At 37.8% G+C, this 26,380-nt stretch overlaps 1 protein-coding gene across 1 annotated transcript in view; it reads right to left on the bottom strand.

Moving 5' to 3' along the window:
- Nucleotides 1-26,380, bottom strand: part of CFAP54 (cilia and flagella associated protein 54) — a 324,333-nt gene that overhangs the window by 205,532 nt on the left and 92,421 nt on the right. Inside the window, exons 24-30 of the mRNA XM_052640302.1 lie at nt 24,887-25,034; nt 23,072-23,227; nt 16,988-17,110; nt 7,082-7,210; nt 5,333-5,447; nt 3,363-3,452; nt 1,086-1,212 (exon numbers count right to left, since the gene is read on the bottom strand). Of these exons, the coding sequence (XP_052496262.1) occupies nt 1,086-1,212; nt 3,363-3,452; nt 5,333-5,447; nt 7,082-7,210; nt 16,988-17,110; nt 23,072-23,227; nt 24,887-25,034 (888 nt within the window). The remainder of the gene's footprint in view (nt 1-1,085; nt 1,213-3,362; nt 3,453-5,332; nt 5,448-7,081; nt 7,211-16,987; nt 17,111-23,071; nt 23,228-24,886; nt 25,035-26,380) is intronic.

The following is a 26,380-nucleotide window of genomic DNA, read 5'->3' as shown; positions in this document are numbered from 1 at the left end:
AACTCCTAGAAGAAAACATAGGCAGTATGCTCTTTGACATGAATTTTAGCAATAAATTTGGGGGATATGTCTCCTCAGGCAAGGGAAACAAAAGCAAAAGTAAGCAATCATTTTAACTTGTTAAAATAAGTTGTAGACACCTTAAAGAAAAAAAAAAAAGCATAAGGAAACAAATGGGACTACATCAAAGAGAGGGGGAAGGGGAATTACTGAAAATAGCCCAAAGGCACAAACTTCCAGTTACAAGGTAAAGAACAACTAGGGATGTAATGTACAACATGATAAAGATAACTAACATGCATGCTACTTGTTATAAATAAAAGTTTTTAAGAGGGTAAATCTTAAGAATTCTCACCACAAGGAAGAAAAAAAATTTTTCTGCTTTTCTAATGTCGCTTCTGGATGAGATGATGGATGTTCACCAAACCCACTGTGGTAATCATTTCATGATGTACATAAGCCAAATCATTATGTCATCCACCTTAAGATTTATACAGTGCTGCATGTCAATCATATCTCAATTAAACTGGATGAAAAAATTAAGCAAATAACTGGGCCCCAAAGTTTGTGTGAGAGATGCTAATGGCCTAGAAATTCAATCATCCAACATGTCTCAAAAGGGATACTTTATTTCCTACTAAAAATATGAACATGCTCTATTATTCTTTAGTTCAGGTGCACAGACATTTTTGTGTGTATTTATTTATTTACCCAGACACAGATACTCACTACCTTCTAGATGCCTGTTTTAACTGCACGGACTCCACTCTCTTTTTCATCCATCTTATAAATCTTTAGAGCTTCCCTGGTGGCTCAGATACTAAAGGATCTACCTGGACCCAGGATGGACCTGGGTTCCATCCCTGTGTCAGGAAGATCCCTGGGAGAAGGAAATGGCAATCTATTCCAGTACTCTTGCCTGGAGAATTCTATAAATGAAGGAGCTTGGTGGGCTACAGTCCAGGGGGTCACAAAGAGTCAGACACAACAGAGCGACTAACACATTTTCACACCATATATCTTTAAGGAACAAGTTTACTCATTTTTAAAAGTTGTTAATGCTAATAAAACAAATATTACAGTACCTTTTCAAGAAGTCATAGACAGGATTTGTTATCTCCAACATAGGTTGAAATTTTTCATCATGCATACATTTTTGCATAACTTGTGTAAAGAATTCGAGGAATCTAGGTCTCTGCTTAAATTTCATAACTGTGAAAACAAGGAAATTCACGTATAATCACCAATACACTTGGTTAATGGCATTGAAAGGATACTATTGCTATTAGACATTTTGTTCTAACAGGCAAGTTTATTAACCTGCTTTTTTTTTTGGGGGGGGGGGTGGGTGGCGTGCCATGCAGCATATGGAATCTTAGTTCCTCAACAAAGAATCAAATCCATGGTCCCTGCATTGGAAGCATGGAGCCTTAACCACTGGACTGCCAGGGAGGTCCCTTAATTTCTTTCTAGATCTCTTACTTTTAAAAAATGTATAGGAGTAAATGTGGTGAGACTATTGTTTTCCTATGATCAAACATTCCTTTATAGTCTAACTTTCATTTATTTTCCAAATATCTCGGTGTTTCACAGATTTCCTAAAAGTTCCCTAACATACGATTCAGCTCAGTCGTGTCCAACTTTTTGAGACCCCATGAATCGCAGCAGCCAGGCCTCCCTGTCCATCACCAACTCCCGGAGTTCACTCAGACTCACGTCCATCGAGTCAGTGATGCCATCCAGCCATCTCATCCTCGGTTGTCCCCTTCTCCTCCTGCCCCCAATCCCTCCCAGCATCAGAGTTTTTTCCAATGAGTCAACTCTTCACATGAGGTGACCGAAGTACTGGAGCTTCAGTTTCAGCATCATCCCCTCCAAAGAAATCCCAGGGCTGATCTCCTTCAGAATGGACTGGTTGGATCTCCTTGCAGTCCAAGGGACTCTCAAGAGTCTTCTCCAACACCACAGTTCAAAAGAATCAATTCTTCGGCACTCAGCCTTCTTCACAGTCCAACTCTCACATCCATACATGACCACTGGAAAAACCATAGCCTTGACTAAACGGACCTTAATCGGCAAAGTAACGTCTCTGCTTTTGAATATGTAATCTAGGTTGGTCATAATTTTTCTTCCAAGAAGTAAGCGTCTTTTAATTTCATGGCTGCAGTCACCATCTGCAGTGATTTTGGAGCCCAAAAAAATAAAGTCTGACACTGTTTCCACCGTTTCCCCATCTATTTCCCATGGAGTGATGGGACCAGATGCCATGATCTTCGTTTTCTTAATGTTAAGCTTTAAGCCAACTTTTTCACTCTCCACTTTCACTTTCATCAAGGGGCTTTTTAGTTCCTCTTCACTTTCTGCCATAAGGGTGGTGTCATCTGCATATCTGAGGTTATTGATATTTCTCCCGGCAATCTTGATTCCAGCAAATTTGGAAAACTCAGCAGTGGCCACAGGACTGGAAAAGGTCCGTTTTCATTCCAATCCCAAAGAAAGGCAATGCCAAAGAATGCTCAGACTACTGTACAATTGCACTCATCTCACATGCTAGTAAAGTAATGTTCAAAATTCTCCAAGCCAGGCTTCAGCAGTACATGAACTGTGAACTCCCAGATGTTCAAGCTGATTTTAGAAAAGGCAGAGGAACCAGAGATCAAATTGCCAACATCCATTGGATCATGGAAAAAGCAAGAGAGTTCCAGAAAAACATCTATTTCTGCTTTATTGACTATGCCAAAGCCTTTGAGTGTGTGGATCAGAATAAACAGTGGAAAATTCTTCAAGAGATGGGAATACCAGACCACCTGACCTGCCTCTTGAGAAACCTATATGCAGGTCAGGAAGCAACAGTTAGAACTGGACATGGAACAACAGACTGGTTCCAAATAGGAAAAGGAGTGTGTCAAGGCTGTATATTGTCACCCTGCTTATTTAACTTCTATGCAGAGTACATCAGAAGAAACATACGACTAGATAGGGGAAAATATATTGTTGATAAGTGCCAGAATAACTAGTCGTCTTAATTTTTATTATATTTCACTCTGAGATAAATAATAATGCTGCTATTTATTCACAGTTGAGCTTAAAAATCACTAACACATTTTTCAGTTCCTAGTTTTTGTAAGCTTTATAACAACACAACCTCAATTACTGCCAAAATAAGTCAACATAAAGGTTTCGCATTTTCAGATTTTAAATCAGGTACCTATTTTGGTCTCTTTCCTTACTTGACAATCAAGCGTCTGCTTTATTCTGAATGGGTAAGAACCTGAAATCTTCTGCCAGCAACCGAATTCACAGAATAAAAGATCTTTAGCAGTAAGGTGAGCAAGCAACATATGTATGACAAGGTAACCTACCTTCTTTCACAGCACCTTTGACCGACCAGTTTAAAACTATAGGGTAAAGAAATATGGGATCTTCTGCTCCTGAGAGTTCAGTTGTAATATCTAAGGTTAAAAAGAATTAGTAAGTTGTTTGTTTTGTTTAATATAAATAACCAAAAATGAAAATCCTTTGGTGGAGGGTGAAAAATAGGAAAATACCCAAGTAAACATTTTAGACGTCCTAAATTCTTGTCTTAAAATATAAATTACATATTTTTGAGATTTAAGAGATTCAATAATTCAATTATTTTCCTTTCAATTTTTCCCCTAAAGGCCAAGGAGTCTATTACCAAATAGGGGAAGAATTTCTAAAGTATGAGTCTTTATTACTCAACAGCTATTGTCTATCAACAAATATCAGACACAGAAATCAGATTCTTTTTTTTTCGGCTGATACTTTTTTTTCCAGCTGTACAGCATATGGGATGCAGGATCTTAGTTCCCTGACCAGGCATTTAACCCACCCCCTTCATTGGAAGCATGGAGTGTTAACCACTGGACCACCAGGGAAGTCCCTAAGTCTGACACATCTTAGATATGAGACCTTGGGAAGTTACTTACCTTCTCTGTGGCTCCCTTTCCTTATCTTTAAAATGAGATAATAATAGTACCTTTTTCATATAGCTGTTATATAAAGACTATATAAATTTTAATATGAATAAAACACTTAAAATAGTTCTTGGCACACAGAGAGGACTGTATAAAACTGTTATTTTTATTATTGTTTTGTTACTGAATCTATTGTTTAGCTAGTAACTTTACATTGTGCTCCTTAGTGAAATGTGGAGGGGGTGATAATACGAATATAAGTAATTCACATTTCCAGAACCCTTTCTATAATTTAAGAAATTATAATTTTTATATGTAACCAGACAATTACAGCTTTCCCAAAACTAGGTTTATAGGTTATGAGAATAATAGAGCATTGGGTTCAATTCATAAATTCAGTTGGAAACAGAGATATGGGGTATGTTTAAACAAAGTGAGAGATTCAAGTCAGGGAATTCTGAAACAGTACAACCACCAATATATAACTGAGGCACAGAGTAAGACAGATGAGATGGGGACACAGAATTCTACAAGGGTAGTGACTTCCCAAAAACCAAGGGGCCAAAATTGCAACCTTCTAATGAGAGAAACTTAGGTATTCTTTTGTTCTTCCAGAAGGTCTGAAGTCCTGCTTCTTAAAAATGTGAGAACAGTTGTCATCACCAGAAATTACATCAGTTTCTTAATCAGATTTCCAAGATGCAAACTCCAAAACTCCAATCATCGTGTCAGCATTTTGGTCTATTGCTAAATTACGATACAGCACAACCTAAAATCAGTGCTTCGCTTGAGTGTTTCACATGGTTCAAATCACTCGTATATTAACACTGCTCACACTACCCCTTTATTTCTCAGTTACATTTCTGCCTTTAGAACAGTGATTCTCAATGTTGTGTTCCCCTTCTACAATACATTTGCCAACACTTGCGTCACAGCTGGGGCTGCTGGGAGGTGGGGGTAGGGGAGACAGTCCTGAGGGGATGGTGTGCTATGCATCTCTGGACAAAGGCCAGAGATGCGGTTTTACATCCACAGTGTCTAAGACAGTCCCCCACAGCAAAGAATTATCTGGTCCAAATTGGCAATATTGTCGAGGTTGAGAAACTCTGCTTTAGAATGAGAAGCTTTAAGCTCAAATCCAAGCCAACTATGTAATCCTAAATAAACCGCTTAATCTTTATGAGCTACATCTGTAAAACTCAGGTTAGCAATCCCTTATTAACAGAGTATTGTTAGGATTAAGGACATAATGTAAAACCACTGCATAAACCTTAAAGGGCTTACCAAATGCTAATCTCATTCTAATCCTTTTAACAAAATATTTTCTTATTTAAAAAAAAAATCAACAACAAAATGCTAAACAGAAGTATACAGAAAGAAAAATAATAGATTACATTGCTTTGTCAGTTTGAGTAGATGTGTCTCCAATAAAACCAGCTGTTCATTTATTTTTTCAGGTACTAATACCTGCTGTGGCTTCTTATTCTTGCAAGACTTCTTGGAAGAACCCTAGAAACATTGGTTAAATGTCAGAATGTATTTCAACATGTTTCAAGAACTGTCATTTTCAAATAACATTCTTTAAAGTTATGAATATACATGGCTGAATATACTAATAATTAATTAATAGCAACCCATTGTAGTCTAACTAAATGCCAGACACAATACGAAGTGTTTTATGGAAGTTGACCAAAATAGTTCTTCTCTTCCCTTTCCCTTCTTCCCAGTAACTTCTACTCCCCTAAGCAGCCCCTTCCCCGCTACACACAGCTTTTTGAGAGCATCTGAAGATACAGCTCTCAAAATCCTCAAAAGAAAATGCTTTCAGAAATGTATCCTTTTCTTTTTTTTTTTTTTTCTTGCCCCAGAGGGAACTTCCTTACAACTAAGCTAATTGCTTTTGCTACTTTGCCTTTCATTGAATGTAACATGATCAGTAATTAGTGGATTAAGAATTGGTGGGTCTGCACTCAGGCTCCCCACCATGTTTTCATCTGTCTGAGCCTGAGAACTGACTGGTTCATATTTTCCACCCTCTGAAAAAATAGACCTCCCAAGGTCTTTTGGCTTTGAGGGACCCCAGATGCTTACAATGATCCCTGACTTCTATAAACTAGATACTAGATTCTCAATCCCCACAGTCTTACTCTGAAAGAAGTATCACAACCTGCTGCTGGACTAAAGGCTCCAAGGAAAGAGGGATGGGGTCCTGTCCTGCCATGATGTGAAGGGGCAGGGCCAAGTCAAGGCCTCAGTGACATGAAAGGGCTGGCTGATGGACTCTGAGAGTGGACAACACTTGGTGAAGAAAAAATCAAGTCACTTTCAGCTTAATCAAAACTTTCTCTAAAATCCCCACACACCCCCCAAAAAAAAGTATTATGGCTAAAAATATTCATCCAGGGAAACCATGGGATTTTTCTTAAGCTTTTTCCACATATAATAGAGATAGAGCTACTCCAATTAAATCAGGCTTAGGGGTCATAGTCTCAACCGCAATCCTGATCACAGAAGAGGCTGCAAGCAGTTCCCAGTATACCTCAGAAACCGGATAAACTAAACAATGTTTCAAAATTTGATCTATCTACAAAATCATTTAACCACCTAGTTTCAAGAAAAGGCAATAAAGATCTAGTAAGACCCATGCTTGGAGGCAGCATGGGTCTTACTTAAAAGTTATCTCAAACATTAGAAGCCTCATAAAGAAGACAATGTAGGTGTCACAAGAAGTTCAGGAGATCTACCTGGGGCAGAGCAAAAAGCTCTGACATATTTACTGCATTCAGTGACCCACCGAAAATAATAAAAATCTTCAGTCTGGGAGAGACCTTTGAGGGCTTTCGGTCTAATGTCCAACTGGGTATAGGAAGCTCTCTATCAACACCTAACTGATTATCAATACTAGAAACAGGGGGCTATTCAATATTCTAGCATAGAGACCTTTTCATTTTCTGGATAGTAATTAAAATTGAAAGAAAATGATGGAAAAAAGAAGCTCTTCACTATACATTCATCTTCTTTTATGTAAATATGACAAACTAAAAACTGATCAATTATCTAACATATTTACTAATACTACATGACCGCTCATAAAATTCAAATAATGTATGTTTAAAGATGAGACACAAAGAACAAACAATTACCTCTTCTTGCATTTCCTCTAGGTCTGTAGTACCAAATAGAGATTTGCAACCTGATGAGATGTCCAACACCTTTTTTCCATAATTTATAATCATTACTGCCAGGTCATATTCCTTCCATGAACGCAGGATCTAATTAAAAATATTAATTATCTCTGTTGGAAATTCACATCTATTTCCAAGCGCCATGTATCATCTTCCGGAAATTTTTAAGTTTCATGTTTTGGATGTAATGCCCCTGTTTTTGCTATGTAAGCATACTTCTCTAGAATTCAAACTGTATGATTTCAGTATTTTAAATAAAGGACCAAAAACAAACAAACAAATGAAAAATCAGGAATCTCATCAGTAACAAATTCTTGTTATATTTGTAAGTTTCAAGTTTTGGATGTAATGCCCCTGTTTTTGCTATGTAAGTATATTTCTCTAGAATTCAAACTGTATTATTTCAGTATTTTAAATAAAGGATCAAAAACAAACAAACAAATGAAAAATCAGGAATCTCATCAGTAACAAATTCTTGTTATCTCTGGGGCTTCCCTGGTGGCTCAGATGGTAAAGAATTCACCTGCAATGTGGGAGACCTGGATTCGATCCCTGGGTTGGGACGATCCCCTGGAGGAGGGCATGGCAACCCACTCCAGTATTCTTGCCTGGAGAATCCCCATGGAGAGAGGAGCCTGGCGGGCTACAGTCCATGCAGTCACAAAGAGTCAGACACGACTGAGCGACTAAGCACAGCACAGCACAGCTGGGACATACATCTTTTGGTACAGTAAGCTAACTATTAAAAAACATTTCCACTTAAAAGAGCCGCGCTAAAACAAAATCATTCTTACAGGCCATGTAACCACTACTTCTTGTCTTGGGTTGTCTTCTTTATGAAATGGTACAATTACTGACCTCATGACATCTTGGGGAACATTTTTAGCGGTGAATGATATACATGACATTCATGTTGAACTAGGCTGGAGATCAGCTGGTTTGGGCAGATTCTCCATGAGCCCTGGGAAGCACACACTCTACTCAGAAGAAGAGAAGGAGCCACTCTGCCACCCAGTCTCATCTACATTCCTGGTTACAAACTGTTATCTGGCCTCCTCTGGCCTGGTCCTTACCTCCCTCTCCAGTGCCATCTTCCAGTATTCATCTCCTTGTGTTGTACTCTCAGCTTACAAAATATTGAATCAAGTATCAATCCTGATACTCACCATGGTGTCAGGACTTCACGCCTTCCTACAGTGGAGGTTTTTCCCAGAACAGCTTTTCCTTATTTATACAGCTTTACCTGGTCATTAAAACCTGGGCTCTAACATTAACCCAGGAAAGCTTCCCTGGCCTACAATCTGATTTGCATAGACCCTGCTCTAGCACAAGATCACACAAGGGGACATATTCACCATGAATCCCCAGGGAAACTCTCTTAAGGTATAAAAAAGTCTGTATGAACTTATCTGTAGATGTATTCTGTTAGGTTAAATAGGTTAGTATTTAAGATAACTGGATTCTTTACCACTGGTGGTCAGTGGTAAAGAAACTTCCTGACAAGCAGGAGACATGGGTTCAATCCCTGGGTCGGGAAGATCCCCTGGAGAAGGAAATGGCAGCCCACTCCAGTATTCTTGCCTGGGAAATCCCATGGACAGAGGACCCTGGTGAACTGCAGTCCATGGGTTCACGAAAGAGTTGGACACAACCTAGCGACTAAAAAATTACAATTTAAGATAGGTAACAACTGTAACTTCCCAGGAAGTGAAGGATATATAAATGGCTGAAAAGCAGTGAGTGGCTGCTTATATCTGATAAGACCTACCTAATGCAAGCGCTAGTAACTGGAACTGTTTCTGTAAGATCAGGGCAGTGGTGTTCAACTAATGCTGACTATGGGACAGAATGTGGGAAGGAAAATGGTGAAACAAACTTTACAAAGGCAGTAGGGGTTTAGGCCAAGTAGTGCCTTGAATACCAAGTAAAACAGTCCAACTCATTGTAAAATTGATATGAGAGGGAATGAGTTTTGTTATTAGAAAACAGAAATGAGCTAACATTTGCACCTCGTTCACCTTTGCTTTCCACCCTATTTGGTTTATAGACAACTGTGCAATCTTTTCCCCTTGTTTTAATATGCCAGTGGAAAATACTAAATGAGAATGAAGTTTTCCAATGAAAAGAAAAAGAAAACCAGTGCTATTTAACATACCAAATGACAAACAGAAATTTTTAAAATGTGCCAGATGTTTGGCATAATAAATTTTTTTAACAACTCAAAAATAATGAAACACAAGATGACATATCTCAGAAGTGGCACTTTATTTAGAATTCTGATAACTTTTAGAAAAAAATACTGCTACTTAAAGAAGAAAGACTGAACCATCTGGAAAGATTACCAGTCTTTAAAACATAACAGAGAAAAGAAACAGGGTCATTTGACTAATTGGGCTTTACATGCCCTAAGAGAAAATCTGTGGAAAATATATATTTACATCAAATGAATACTTCATATCTGGGATTGAGTAGTCAGGTTTCTTGGTCTATTCATCAGGCTGGAAGAAACTTATGAAATGATGATTCTCCCAGCCTGTTTGTGAAAAAATCAGCTCTAGTATCAAAATTCTGACATTAATATTGGGTTGGCCAAAAAGTTCATTTGGGCTTCAAATGTTCTTCCAGGAAACTCAAACTTTGGGCCATCCAATATATCAGTCAGTTCAGTCACTCATTTGTGTCTGACTCTTTGTGACCCCGTGTACTGCAGCATGCCAGGCCAGTAGCAGGAACTCTGGGAGCTTGCTCAAACTCATGTCCATCAAGTAAGTGATGCCATCCAACAATTTCATCCTCTGTTGTCCCCTTTTACTCCTGCCTTCAGTCTTGCCCAGGGTCTTTTCCAATAAGTCAGCTCTTCGCATCAGATGGCCAAAGTATTGGAGTTTCAGCTTCAGCATCAGTCCTTCCAATGAATATTCAGGACTGATTTCTTTTAGGATGGACTAGTTGGATCTCCTTGCAGTCCAAGGGATTCTCAAGAGTCTTCTCCAATACCACAGTTCAAAAGCATCAATTCTTTGGTGCTCAGCTTTCTTTATGGTCCAACTCCCACATCCATATATGACTACTGGAAGAACCACAGATTTGACTAGACGGACCTTTGTCGGCAAAGTCATGTCTCTGCTTTTTAATATACTGTCTAGGTTTGTCAGAGCTTTTCTTCCAAGGAGCGTCTTCTAATTTCATGGCAGCAGTCACCATCTGGAGTGATTTTGGAGCCCCCCAAAATAAAGTATTTCACTGTTTTCATTGTTTCCCTATCTATTTGCCATGAAGTGATGGAACCAGATGCCATATTAGTTTTTTGAATGTTGAGTTTTAAGCCAGTTTTTTCACTCTCCTCTCTCACTTTCAAGAGGCTCTTTAGTTCCTCTTCACTTTCTGCCATAAGAGTGGTGTCATCTGCATATCTGAGGTTATTGATATTTCTCCCAGCAGTCTTGATTTCAACTTGTGCTTCATCCAATCCAAAATTTCTCATGATGTACTCTGTATATAAGTTAAATAAGCAGGGTGACAATGTACAGATTTGATGTACTCCTTTCCTGATTTGGAACCAGTCAGTTGTTCTACATCCAGTCTTATATGTAGGTCCTTTTTGGCCTACGTATAGATTTCTCAGGAGGCAGGTAAGGTGGTCTGGTTTTACCATATCTTTAAGAATTTCCCACAGTTTGTTGTGATCCACACAGTCAAAGGCTCTAGTGTAGTCAATAAAGCAGAAGTAGATCTCTTGCTTTTATGATCCAACGGATGTTGGCAATTTGATCTCTGGTTCCTCTGCCTTTTCTAAATCCAACTTGAATATCTGGAAGTTCATGATTCATGTACCGTTGAAGCCTGGCTTGGAGAATTTATTATATAATTCTCACCTCTGTGAATATCTTGTATGCCCAAAATTCAATACATTCAAAACCTATTATCTTTTCCCCCTTTCTTACTCAGGGTTCAACAAACTGCATTCAACCAACTGTCCAGACATCTGGGTTATTGGGGACTCTTCCCTCTCCCTCCGCAATCCCCCTCTATTCAATTCCATCTGATAAACAACTCTTGAAACATTTTTAATTCTATCTCCCAGTTTTCTACACTAGCTTCATTTATCATCTCTTGCCCTCTAACTCATTTCCTGTCTCAGGTCTTATTCTCCTCTAATGATTAGCTGTTGCACAACAAGAATAATTTCTTTTTTCTAAATGCAAATTTCATTACAGCATTCCCAGGTTTGAAACCCTTCGATGGCTCCTCTCTGACCTCATTAGATGGCCATTCATCATCTAGTACTGGTTCACTGTTCCACTTTTTAAGCTGACCAAAATATTTAATCATATCCTCCATAATTAAAAATCAGTCTGATTCTTCTTTTCCCAAACTGTGACATTCTTTCCTATTTTCATATTGATTACTATCTGAGGCAATCAATGTTAATAACCCTGAATCTGTTGTATTTTCAAAAAATACTTGCCTTGAAGCTTATTTATAGTATCTTGCCATAAACAATTATTTTTTACTTATCATGTAATCTATTTATCTACTTTTCTGGTACCTTCTGAATTTTGTGCCCTGTTGTAGAAGGTCTCCCATGATTTCAAGGACAACCAAATATCCTCAAATCCATCTGGACTTCGTTTTGTTTATGGTATGAGAAAGGACTCTGGCTTTGTTTATTCTCAAATGAACGGTCAGTAATATCGGCACCTTTTATTAATAAATTATCATTTTCTCAATGAACCTAAATGCCACCTTTGTCTTATATTAAGTCCTTCCTGTAGACCCAGGGCCAGTTTTTCCTAGAATCTCTATTCTATTCCACTGATCTATTTGCCCATTACTCTGTTAAGACCATTTTTCACTGGAGTGAACTTTTGGTAAATTTTAATACCTATTGAGAACTTCTAAATAATTCTAATCAGTTTCAAAGAAACATCGGGATTCTGATTAAAGCTGCATTGCATGTAAATATTATTTTAGGAAACATTTATTTTACTATTACAGTAAGTCTTCTTATTCAACAACTTGGTGTGGCCTGCCATATGTGCAGATCTTATTTTATGTCTTTCAGTAAGATTTCACATTTCTTTTATTTAGGTTCTTCAACATTTCGTTAAGTTTAAAATACTGTCTATCATTACAAGTGGTATATTTTCCCCTGTCCTGGCTACTGTTCATATTAAAAATAAAAACAAGTTTGTATCTTATGTAACTTTATAAATTCTCTTTTTAATTTTAGTAATCTTTTGCTAGATTCTCATGTGTTTTTTGAGACCTTACAATTTCAGACAAATTTTGCTTTTCTAATATTACAAAATTATTTCATGCCCTTATCTGTTGCATGAGACAGAATCTCTACAAATAATGAATCACAGTATTGAGTCAATATCTCCTGTGCCTGATTTTAAAGAAATGACTTCAGAAACATGCCATTTAGCATGATATTTGCTAAAAATTTTTGGTAAATGTCTTTATCATTATGCAATAACTTCCTTCTATGCCTAACCTACTTAGAAATTTTATTAGGAAAGGCTGCTAAGGTTTATCCAGTGCCTTTGTAGCGTTTTCATATAACCTGTTTTTCTCCTTTAATTTGCTGTTATAAAAAATGAAGTTTTGTTTTAATTCAGACCTGATCTTTAATACTTGACAATGAGACTGCCTTATGACTGGAAAGTGCTAGAGACCATCCAGAAACAGAAAAGGGCGATCAACAGAACAGACTGGATGGACATAATGTCTCTCTTTATCCATTTAATGTTTTGGACCCTGAATTCTGCTTTTTCAGATATGAAAACTGTCACGCCTCCTTCATTTCTGTTTACATTTTCCCAATATCTGTGTCCATTTATTTTTCAAATTCCTTGTTATTTTGTTTTACAGGGTGTTTTGAAATCATACACATTTGAATCTAACTTTTCAGCCCATCTGACAGTCTCTGTCTCTTGAGTTCATTCACGCTTAGTGAAGTAATTAATGTACTTGATTTTATTCCTTCCATCTGAAATACAATCTCAGTTTCCTTCTTCTTACTTTTGTTAATTAGCCATGTTTCGTCCCTGCCACTTTTTTGTTCTTTTTTCCTCCCTGCCATTCCTCTGTGTGCTTTTCCTTCTTGACAGTTTAGAACAGTCCTACAGTGTTTTAAAGATCAGCTCATGCCTACATATTCCTGAGTCATCTTTAAATATTCATATTCTTTCAAAAGAAAATAACAAAGTTATACAATATGTACTTTCACACTATGTGTGTTTTTAACACACATGCACCATGAATCTATAGTTGCTCATCACTTCCTCAACCCTAAACAGGATAGAAGCTTTGGCTCTAGGTTACTAATAGGTTTTTCTTCCATGGATGACTCTTCTATTTCAAGACTCCCTATTTAGCATTTATATTACAAAATCCTAGTCACATCATTATTATCCATTTACTTTTAATAATACATATATTGCAAGATTCGTTGCTCCCATTATTCCTCTCCTTTTCATCTTTCCCTATCTTGGGATTTCTGTTCTGAACCAACTGTCATTTGATAGAGTATTTCCTCAAGTGTTTTTCTCAGATAAATACATGGATGGAATACTTTTTAAATGCCTGCACTTCTGAAAATGTTTATTTTGCCCTGACAAATGAATGATATCTTTTCCTGGTTATTAATTTACAGGCCTTAATCCTTTTTCCCTCAGGATTCTACAAATGTTGCTCCAGGAATTTAACTTTTAGTGTTGCTGATAAAAAGTCTGAAGCTAATTGATTCTCTTTCCATTGCAAATAAGTAACCTGTTCTTTCAGTCTCAAATATTCAGATTTGTCCTTATCCTTGGATTTCAGGAATTTCACCAACATGTGTCCACATACATATTCTAACATTAATCCTGCTTGGGACTCAGAAAGATGATTACTTTTCTATGTATTTCTTTTCTACTTCCAGACTCCTTTTATTTCATGTTATGATTTCTGGATCTGTCTTCTGAATTTATCTATAGGTAATACTATTCAACATCTGCAGGTATTTCTTGCGCTTTCATATCTGAATCAAGAAGTATAATCACAATCTTCATTTGTTTAATTTTTAATCCAAAATTAAATTTGTTATATATGAAAGTTACTATGGGAGTAAATTCTAAGAGTGCTTATCACAAGAAAAAACATTTTTTCTATTTCTTTAATTTTGTATCTTTAGGAGATGTGCATGTTCACAAAATTTCTTATGGTAATCACTTCATGATGTATGTAAATTAAGTCATTATGTTGTACATCTTAAACTTATACAGTGTTGTATGTCAGTGATAGCCCAACAAAACTGGAAGAAAAAATTAAATTTGTTCTAATTGTACTACTTGAAAGGTTTCTTTTTCTTTAGTCATCTCTGATCCTTTTCAACACTGTAAGAACAAATAACACAATTATTCTAGTTTTTGGCTTGTTCTTCCTCCTTGGGCTTCTGAGTTCCCATAAGTGAATTATTATCATTTCTTCTTGCTAATGGCTTATGCTCCCTCAGCATCTACACAGACCAGGGCATAGAGGTCTCTCTACAGTGGCAAACCAGTGAGTGATTGAAGGAATACGATTTTCTGCTCCTGAAGTCAGGACATGACCTCTTTGCTAAGGTAGAGATTAGAGGCCTCTCTGTTACCAGACCTCCACAGAAGCAAACTTAAGTCTCAACTAAAATAATGGAGAAGACTCTTGAAATTCTCTTGGCTTGCAAGGAGACCAAACCAGTCAATCCTAAAGGAAATCAACCCTGAATATTCATTGGAAAGACTGATGCTGAAGCTGAAGCACCAATACTTTAATTACCTGATGTGAAGAGTCAACTCACTGGAAAGACCCTGCAACTGGGAAAGATTGAAGGCAAAAGGAGAAGGGAACAACAGAGGATGAGATGGTTGGATGACATCATCAACTCAATTACATGAGTTTGAGCAAACTGCAGGAGATAGTGAAGGACAGGGATGCCTGGCGTGCTGCAGTCCATAGTGTTGCAAAGAGTCAGACGACTTAGCGACTGAATAACAACAAAGTAATGTCTCTGAATAACAACAAAGTAATGGCTCTGAATAATAACGAAGTTCTACTATTTTAAGTATTCTAAACACTGTGATTAAAAGTAGTGCAAATAATTTCACAATTTGTATGGAAATACAAAACACCTCGAATAGCCAAAGCAATCCTGAGAAAGAAGAATGGAACTGGAGGAATCAACTTGCCTGACTTCAGCTCTACTACAAAGCCACAGTCATCAAGACAGTATGGTACTGGCACAAAGACAGAAATATAGATCAATGGAACAAAATAGAAAGCCCAGAGATAAATCCACACACCTACGGACACCTTATCTTTGCCAAGGAGGCAAGGGCATACAATGGAGAAAAGACAATCTCTTTAACAAGTGGTGCTGGGAAAACAGGTCAACCATTTGTAAAAGAATGAAACCAGAACACTTTCTAACACCATACACAAAAATAAACTCAAAATGGATTAAAGATCTAAATGCAAGACCAGAAACTATAAAACTCCTAGAGGAGAACATAGACAAAACACTCTCCGACATAAATCACAGCAGGATCCTCTATAACCCACCTCCCAGAATATTGGAAATAAAGGTAAAAATAAACAAATCGGACCTAATTAAAATTGAAAGCTCCTGCACAACAAAGGAAACTATAAGCAAGGTGAAAAGACAGCCTTCTGAATGGGAGAAAATAATAGCAAATGAAGCAACTGACAAACAACTAGTCTCAAAAATATACAAGCAACTCCTGCAGCTCAATTCCAGAAAAATGAACGACCCAATCAAAAAATAGGCCAAAGAACTAAATAGACATTTCTCCAAAGAAATACAGATGGCTAACAAACACATGAAAAGATGCTCAACATCACTCATTATCAGAGAAATGCAAATCAAAACCACAATGAGGCATCATTTCACACCAGTCAGAATGGCTGCTATCCAAAAGTCTGCAAGCAATAAATGCTGGAGAGGGTGTGGAGAAAAGGGAACCCTCTTACACTGTTGGTAGGAATGCAAACTAGTACAGCCACTATGGAGAACAGTGTGGAGATTCCTTAAAAAACTGGAAATGAACTGCCTTATGACCCAGCAATCCCACTGCTGGGCATACACACCGAGGAAACCAGAATTGAAAGAGACACGTGTACCCCAATGTTCATCGCAGCACTGTTTATAATAGCCAGGACATGGAAGCAACCTAGATGCCCATCAGCAGATGAATGGATAAGGAAGCTGTGGTACATATACACAATGGAATATTCAGGAGTATTACTCAGCCATTAAAAAGAATACATTTGAATCAGTTCTAATGAGGTGGATGAAACTGGAGTTGATTATACAGAGTGAAGTAAGCCAGAAAGAAAAACACCAATACAGTATACTAATGCATATATATGGAATTCAGAAAGATGGTAACGATAACCCTGTATGTGAGACAGCAAAAGAGACACAGATGTATAGAACAGTCTTTTCGACTCTGTGGGAGAGGGAGATGGTGGGATGATTTGGGAGAATGGCACTGAAACATGTATAATATCATATATGAAACGAATTGCCAGTCCAGGTTCGATGCAGGATACAGGTTGCTCAGGGCTGGTGCACTGGGGTGACCCAGAGGGATGGTACGGGGAGGGAGGAGGGAGAGGGTTTCAGGATGGGGAACACGTGTACACCCGTGGCGGATTCATGTTGATGTATGGCAAAACCAATACAATATTGTAAAGTAATTAGCCTCCAATTAAAATATATAAATTTATATTTAAAAAAAAATTTTTTAAGTAGTGTAACTTTCTAAATCATTAGGGCTCCTAAGTCTTATGACAGTAGGCAAAGAATGAGGTAGATACCTTTGTTATGTAGAAGATACAGCAAGCTATCATATGCTGTACACTTTCAAAGCTTGCAAGATGTTTCTTTGAGTGGATGACATTTGGTAGTCCTTGCAAAACCACCACACACTTTATCAAGATCTGAAAAATAGAAACACAATGCTTTTTGTTGAAAATATCTTTACTCATTTAAAAAAATGCCTTATTTAAATCATGCAAGTTTAAGCCATCACATTTTCTTGTTGTTAATAATTATGGACCAATTGCTTATCTTGTACAAAGAAGTGTACCCTGAGATAAAATTGATAAATTCAATGTTCAAATGAGTCCTTCATCTAAAGTAACCTGAAAGCTAGTGGAGAGGATAAAATAAATACAAAAATAGACAAAACAAAGCCCATACTGACAAGTACCACAAAAGATATAGGTAAAATGTTACATGTGTACAAGAAACTAAAGATGACATTCAGGCTTAGGAGAACCTTGAAAAAAACTTACAGAGAATGACTATGTACCATATTAAATATACAGCAATATGGGTACTTGGTATAAGAGCTTCCTTTAAAATAAAACCAAGCACTCATCCCCAGGAAATCAATTAATATTGGCTCTTCAGTTCAGTTCAGTTCAGTTCAGTCGTTCAGTCGTGTCCGACTCTTTGCGACCCCATGAAATCACAGCACGCCAGGCTTCCTTGTCTATCACCAACTCCCAGAGTTTACCCAAACTCACGTCCATTGAGTCGGTGATGCCATGCAGCCATCTCATCCTCTGTCGTCTCCTTCTCCTCCTGCCCCCAATCCTTCCCAGCATCAGAATCTTTTCCAATGAGTCAACTCTTCACATGAGGTGGCCAAAGTACTGGAGTTTCAGCCTCAGCATCAGTCCTTCCAATTAACACCCAGGACTGATCTCCTCTAGGATGGACTGGTTGGACATCCTTGCGGTCCAAGGGACTCCCAAGAGTCTTCTCCAACACCACACTTCAAAAGCATCAATTCTTCGGCACTCAGTTTTCTTCACAGTCCAACTCTCACATCCATACATGACCACTGGAAAAACCATAGCCTTGACTAGATGGACCTTTATTGGCAAAGTAATGTCTCTGCTTTTGAATATGCTATCTAGGTTGGTCATAACTTTTCTTCCAAGGAGTAAGCGTCTTTTAATTTCATGGCTGCAATCACCATCTGCAGTGATTTTGGAGCCCAAAAAAGTAAAGTCTGACACTGTTTCCCCATCTATTTCCCATGAAGTGATGGGACCAGATGCCATGATCTTCGTTTTCTGAATGTTGAGCTTTAAGCCAAATTTTTCACTCTCCTCTTTCACTTTCATCAAGAGGCTTTTTAGTTCCTCTTCACTTTCTGCCATAAGGGTGGTGTCATCTGCATATCTGAGGTTATTGATATTTCTACCAGCAATCTTGATTCCAGCTTGTGTTTCTTCCAGCCCAGCATTTCTCATGATGTACTCTGTATAGAAGTTAAATAAGCAGGGTGACAATATACAGCCTTGACACACTCCTTTTCCTATTTGGAACCAGTCTGTTGTTCCATGTCCAGTTCTAACTGTTGCTTCCTGACCTACAGATAGATTTCTCAAGAGGCAGGTCAGGTGGTCTGGTATTCCCATCTCTCTCAGAATTTTCCACTGTTTATTCTGATCCACACACTCAAAGGCTTTGGCATAGTCGATAAAGCAGAAATAGATGTTTTTCTGGAACTCTCTTGCTTTTTCCATGATCCAGTGGATGTTGGCAATTTGATCTCTGGTTCCTCTGCCTTTTCTAAAATCAGCTTGAACATCTGGAAGTTCACGGTTCACATACTGCTGAAGCCTGGCTTGGAGAATTTTGAGCATTACTTTACTAGCGTGTGAGATGAGTGCAATTGTGTGGTAGTCTGAGCATTCTTTGGCATTGCCTTTCTTTGGGACTGGAATGAAAACGGATCTTTTCCAGTCCTGTGGCCACTGCTGAGTTTTCCAAATTGGTACTTACTTCCTTAATTATTCTCCATATCATGTGATCCTGAATTTGATCCAGAGCTGGACAATTAAGTTTATCTTTCAATATTGCCACACACTTCTGAGGAATATTGCTATCAGAAAGGCAGACTTAGATTGCATCAATCTATTCATCATTCAGATTATCCCAAAGGACAAATTAATATATGTAGGTTGGTCCTTTGTGGACACATTAATTGCTTCAAGCCATCAATCTAACAATATTATTACTGTTGTCACAGAACACTTATGAATTCTTTTCAACGCAGCTTTAATTCCTCCCTTCCACCATCACCATCTCCCAGCCTACTGTTCCATATCCCCGAATCAAGTTAACCACCTAGCAGTTCTGTAGTTTTCTCTGGGCTCATGTAATCCTATGTGTGTATGTATATTTATGTGTGTGTGTGTGTGTGTGTGTATTCTTCAGTATTCTTGCCTGGAGAATTCCATGGACAGAGGAACCTGGTGAACTACAGTCCAAGAGGTTGCGAAGAGTCAGACATGACTGACCAACTAACACTTTCACATGTACTTTCACTTTCACACAGAGAGACAGTTAATGTTATTTTACAAAGTGAAATTAAGCACACTTTCTGAACTATGCATTTCCCCTTCAGGCATGTCTTGTGAAAAATCCCTCCAAGTCTATAGGTATAGATTTAATTCATCATTCCTAATGGTTACCTAATATTATTTACTGTAAACCAATCATAATTTTGCAACAATTTCCAGAGCCTTCCTGTTGCACAGTTTTAAGGTTGATGTTTTACAGTCTGGCAGTTCTGGCCATCCTTCAATTACTGCATGTCCTCTTTGTCTCCAGCTCTTTTGCCTTCACCAAGAAAGCTACAATAAACACCCCTACACAGGGACTTCCCTGGCGGTCCAGTGGGTTCAATCCCTGGTTGGGGAACTAAGAAATCACAAGCAACATGGCATAGCCAAAAAAAAAAAAAACACACACACACAACCACAACAAAAACCATCCTCTACCTATTCAGTTGCCAAAATGAGCAGCAAGTGAGGTGCCAGCTTTGAGATGATACCTAGGGAGGATGAGGTACCATCCTCCAGGGCACAGTAGTCCCTCTAAATCAATTCCATTATGTGGTATTGTATCCCCAGTAGGTAGAACAGATGGAAGCAATGGGTAGAACTAGGGGTGATTTTAATCTATGGGATAAATCATTAAGAAAGGAATTGCTGGGCTGTGTAAATGCACTTTTTAATTTACTAAAATATTATTCCACGAGATAAATTACTAGCAGAGGAATTGCTATGTTAGGCATATTTGTTTTTAATTTTACTTATACTTAGTTTAATTAAAATTAGGTTTGCATTACCAAATTCTAAAGACTATAACAGTTCACATTTCTCCCATTGATGAATGAGAATGCCTTTGCCCCACATCCTCACCAGCAATAGGAGTTACAGATCTTTTCAATTCTGCTAGTGATATTATATTGTTGATTTAATGGCAATTTCTATGGATATTCAGAATCTGAGCATCTTTTTGCCACTTGGATTTGCTCTCCTATAAACTTCATATTATTATCCCATGCCCATTATTTATTCAGTTATTAAAAAAACTTCTTGTTATATATCGTTACCCTCATTAGTGTTGGATAACTTTCCCAAATCCATAAATTGCCCACAATCTTTGTTATGGCTCCTTTTGCCACACATGGGTTGCCATTTAAATATAGTCAAATATTTCTTATATCTAAGAGTTCTATTTTGGTTAGAGTTCCACCACACTGACTGTACATGGACTCTCTTGTGATTATTTTTTTCCAAAAGTTTTTGCTGTCTTTTACATTTAAACCTTTAATTTATCTGGACTGTTTACATATGGTACAAAGTAGGGGTCTTTTTTCAGAGGAACATCCCAATGTTTCACCACCATTTACTAAAAATATCCATTACCTTCCCACTGAATTGGAAAGCCAATTCCATCATACATTACATTCTTCTACAGTGAGGCCTACTTCTGGCATCTCTCCCTTGTTCCATTCATCTTTTCCTGCTCTAAACTATACAATTTAAAAACTCCTTTCCTAAGTCTTTCCCTCATAGCTATCATGCACTTTCTGAGTTAAATGCATCCTGAATCAGTAGGATCCCAGAGGATGACAGGGGACTACTCTCAACTCAACCAATGAAGCAGCAGTTGCAGGCACTGTTCCATCGTGCTATCTTTCCTGGAGCAAAAAGGGAGTTTGGGGGAGAATGAATAAAAGGAGTATATGTATGGCTGAGTCCCTTACCTGAAATTATCACAACATTGTTAATTGGCTATCAGTTCAGTCTCTCAGTCATGTCCGACTCTTTGTGACCCCATGAATCGCAGCACGCCAGGCCTCCCTGTTCATCACCAACTCCTGGAGTTCACTCAGACTCACATCCATCGACTCAGTGATGCCATCCAGCCATCTCATCCTCTATCATCCCCTTCTCCTCCTGCTCCCAATCCCTCCCAGCATCACAGTCTTTTCCAATGAGTCAACTCTTCACATGAGGTGGCCAAAGTACTGGAGTTTCAGCTTTAGCATCATTCCTTCCAAAGAAATCCCAGGGTTGATCTCCTTCAGAATGGACTGGTTGGATCTCCTTGCAGTCCAAGGGACTCTCAAGAGTCTTCTCCAACACCACAGTTCAAAAGCATCAATTCTTCAGCGCTCAGCCTTCTTCACAGTCCAACTCTCACATCCATACATGACCACAGGAAAAACCATAGCCTTGACTAGACGGACCTTAGTCGGCAAAGTAATGTCTCTGCTTTTGAATATGCTATCTAGGTTGGTCATAACTTTTCTTCCAAGGAGTAGTATAAAATAAAACAGTTATTTTTAAAAAAGGAATGGGGGTGCCTTGAGGTGGCTAATGTTGCCTTTTTTATCTTATTGGACAGAAATAATATCCTATGGGGAAGAAGTATTACAAGAAGCTCCAATTCACACCAGGCAGATAAAAACATGCATTTAGAGTCTTGACCTAGGGCAGTAATAACGCTTCCACTCTCTGACCTAATATTTTATGAAAGGACCTTAACTTTGTGGACATGTCTCAAAACAAAACACTGGACCACTACATCAATAAATCATGTTAACTGAGCCTAATAAACAAGAAATGGCAAGTATGTTGAAGATGTGAGATGACTGCCCTCCAGAGGATAGAAATAAACCCTAAAAAGAGTCAGGGGCCTGACACATTAATGAAATGTCTGGGACATGCTGAGACATGCCCCCACTCCAAAGTAGGTCTGACATCTCTAATCTCTCACCTCTAAGAAGAAAGGACGATGCTTTAAGAAGCAGACTGCCATGTTGTGGAGAAGGGCATGTGGCAGGGCACTGGTGGTCAGCCTTTCAGAACTAAAGGACTCATCACATGGCCGCAAGGGAATAAATCTCTCAACAACCAGTGAATTTGGAAGAAAACCCCAAGCCTCAAATGAGACCACAGCTCTGGTCAACACCTTGATTTTAGCCTGATGAGATCCTGAGCCAAAGATCCAGACAACCTGTATCCAGCCTTCTGACCTCCAGAAACTATGAGATAGTGAATGGGTGTTGTTTTAAGCCATTGAGTGTTGGTGATTTGTTAGGAAACACAGACAACTAATATAATCCCTTCAGCCAAGTCTTATCAACCTTTTTTTCCAAAAATTCCAATTTCACCACAGAGACATCAAGTTCATTTTTCTGGTTATCCACCAATTTTTTTCCCCTCAGTGATGCCTTTAACAGTATGCCTTGAATAAATATTGCTGTCTCTAACATTACAAGACCATAAAAATTGAAATGACTTTAAAAATACAACCTAGAAAAGTATGTTACCCATATTTAAATATGGACAGCAACAGGGCTGAATGTTTTCAGGGAAACACATTTTAAGTTCTTATTTATGTTTTCCCAGACATATAATTTAAATTATTAAAATATCTTTCAGTTAACTCACAAAATGTCATAATACTCATTCTTGACCTATTTGTACTTTCTAAGAGACATGTTGCATTTTCTTTTCCAAAATGCAGTGTTGACTTGCCTTTGTTAAAAAAATACCCTTATAGGGAGGGGGTGAAACCCTTACCTGTACAACAGGTACCAAAACAATATTGTGATAAATGATAGGAGCAAGGAGGCCGTAACACTGAGTCACAGCCTGAAGGGCGTAACTGGAATCATTTAGATAGTTGCTCAGTTCCAATGCCACCAATACTCTCTCACATTCAATTAGTCTAGCAATCTGTAAAGAAACAGGTATTGTTACTCAAGCTGAACACCAGGTACTTAACTTGTGTGTCTCTAACGAGGAGAAGGGGTAGGAAATGTGACCCTTGTAACTTAACAGTAACATGAATGTTGATAAAAAGAAAAACCTAAATTCAGGAACAGCTCTAACTCCCCAATAATGCTATTGATATATACGGATGATACAATCTTAGAATTAAACTTTAAATCTTTTTATGAATTACAATCAAATACCACTAGTAACAGAAAAGGCACCAATCTTTTTGATTGGTAAGATAAAATCTTGGCTCTATTTTAGGAGGAAAACTCTAGCTTTTTAAAAAATATAAACTGTAACAAATAATAATTAAAATATAGTATTGCTGTAATATGGCCCCCACTTGATTAATAGACCCTTATTTCTCTCCTGGATTTGTGAGAAAATGGTAAATTTTTTTTGTAGACTAACCTATCTTCTATTATACTTCTGCTACTTAAAGCAAAATGTAAAGTTAGGCTTTTTGTGATTAAACATCACTTAAGAAGAGTAAGAATCCTATCTTACTCCTTTCTCTTTTTTGGGGAGAGATTTCATTCAAAGAAAACAATATGAGGGGCAACCAGAAATTTCTATACAGCAAATTGTTATTGGAATGGTAGTCCAGCATTCTGGAATTCACTGAAGTACTTAAAGACTGTCCTCATTTTCAGACTAAATGATGAAAAAAAAAAAAAGAAGAAGCAGCTGAATGCAACTTAGTAGGAACAGGTCAATGGCTGTGAATGCTTGTGCTCTATAAAAATGTGAACTTGTCTTAGGCAGAGAGTCATGTTTGTTTTTTTACTTTCATACCCACAGAAATTGGCACAGTCTCATGGAACAAGTTATTGGCTAATTAATTAATGAATAAGTGGATGGGTAGGAAAAAGCAACTGTAAAAGAAAAACAAAAATGACAAAAATCTCCATATATCTAAAGTAAGTAAAGAAGGGAGAAAAAGAAGAGTGAACCTCAATTTAGATTGAAAAAAAATAATGTAGGATTGTTACTAAAAGCAAGAGCATTGTAAGGCTACAGGTATAATAGGACAATATTTATAAGTACCTTGAGAACATATCAATAGGAGATAAGTTAAATTCCTGCCTCTGCACAGGATGCAATATTATAGTTTTTAAAAATGTACCAGATGGATATGTACCAGCATGAAAGTATGTCCAAGATAAATTATAAAAAGTATTCAAAAAAGCAAGTTAACAGAATAGTGAATCGATCATGATTCCGTTTTTGTTAAGTAATAATAGCATAGTTGTCTATGCATATTTTTTAAAATGGGAGAAATCACATGAAAACAAGAATGTAGTATTCTTAGGGATAATAGGATTCTAATAGGTTTCACTTTATACATTATAAATTTTGAATATTTTAATTTATACTACTTTTATACAGGAATATATATATTCCTGTATATAGGAAGGGGGGAAAAGAAAGGGGGAAAAACCATGAGCCTAGACCTGTGAAATCTACAAACAATATCAAATAAACCAGCACAATCATACAAAGTTCTCTCAGTCCGTTCACAAGTGAGGATATACAATCCCCACAGCTCATAAACTTGAAACATCAAGAAACAAATCAAGGGAAATAATGCATTTGCAATGATTTTAATTCACTTACTTGTTGAGAAGGGAAAATCTCATTGCCTTTAATATTATCACAGAAAAAATTCTCTTCTTTAATTTTAATGTCACTTGTTACAAAAATATTTCTAAGAAAAAGATATAAGAGAATGGAAGAACTCTCTGTCAAAATATCTGAATGTAATCTGCAAAAAGAAGTAAATGATATTACAGGTATAAGGTGATTTAGTGTGTGAATTCAACTTTGTAGACTGATTTGTTATACCAACACAATTATCCCAAGATAGCAGCAAAAGTCAGAGAAGGAAACGGCAACCCACTCCAATTCTTGCCTAGAGAATCCTGTGGACAGAGGAGCCTGGTGGGCTGCTGTCCATAGTGTTGCACAGAGTCAGACACGACTGAAGCGACTTAGCAGCAGCAGCAGCAAAAGTACATAACATAGTAACTCTTGCACAGCTGTTTAAATTGAAATTAAAGACTATTCTTAACAACAAGTTCATAACTAAGAAAATTAAGCTATGGACATATGTCATGGATATATAAAACATAAACCATTGGCAAAATTTTCTGATTCTAAAATATATAGCTCTTTTCTATCAATATAATTGAAATCATTATAGATACTCAGAAGTTTGGAAAATAGGCCCAATATTTCAATCAATAAACTTTCTGAAAGTGAGGGTTATTTATAGCAAAATCAGCCATGGTTAAAGAGAAGTAGAGACAGATTTGGGCTTTCCTGGTGGCTCAGATGGTAAAGAACCTGCCTGCCAACGCAGGAGATGTAAGAGATATGGATTTGATCCCTGGGTGGAGAAGATCCCCAGGAGAAGGGAATGACACCCACTCCAGTATTCTTGCCTGGTGAATCCCATGGACAGAGGGGCCTGGTGGGCTACAGTCCATGGGATCACAAAGAGTCGGACACAGCTGAGCTATTAACACACTGCCCCTCCAACTCGATCCCAAATCTTCCCCTGAAGTGTGAAAGTGTTAGTCGCTCAGTCATGTCTGACTATAGCCCGCCAGGCTCCTCAGTCCATGGAATTCTCCAGGCAAGAAAACTGAAGTGGTTAGCCATTCCCTACTCCAGGAGATCTTCCCAATCCAGGGATCAAACTCGGGTCCCCTGCAGTGCAGGCAGATCCTTTTGACACCAAGGAAGCCCTACAGCAGTAGAGTCATTTCAAATTATCTTTTCTAAATTACAGTCAACAGTGCCCACCACTGGCAAAACTGTGAAATCTGCAGTCTTTGTTTCTCTAGTCCCTTCCTTGCCCTTAAGCCTTACTTGGTGACAAACCCTCTCTTCTAAGCTTCAGGTCCCTCCACTCTCCCTATAAAACAGGAAAGGATCTGACATCAATTGACATTAAAGAGGATCTGCTTCACCACCATGTTAAACTCTGAAACTGTCTTTGCCAGGAGGATTTTAGTTATCCTGGTTCTACAACTCATACTAAACTTTCTTTGTCATTGATGACCATGAGTAGTTCGACACACACAGTAAGTCCAAGTTATCACCTCC

This window comes from Budorcas taxicolor, chromosome 5, assembly GCF_023091745.1.
Source record: "Budorcas taxicolor isolate Tak-1 chromosome 5, Takin1.1, whole genome shotgun sequence".
NCBI classification, from domain to species: domain Eukaryota; kingdom Metazoa; phylum Chordata; class Mammalia; order Artiodactyla; family Bovidae; genus Budorcas; species Budorcas taxicolor.
Note: the sequence above shows the minus strand (reverse complement) of the source record. Positions and strands in the feature narration are given on the sequence as shown.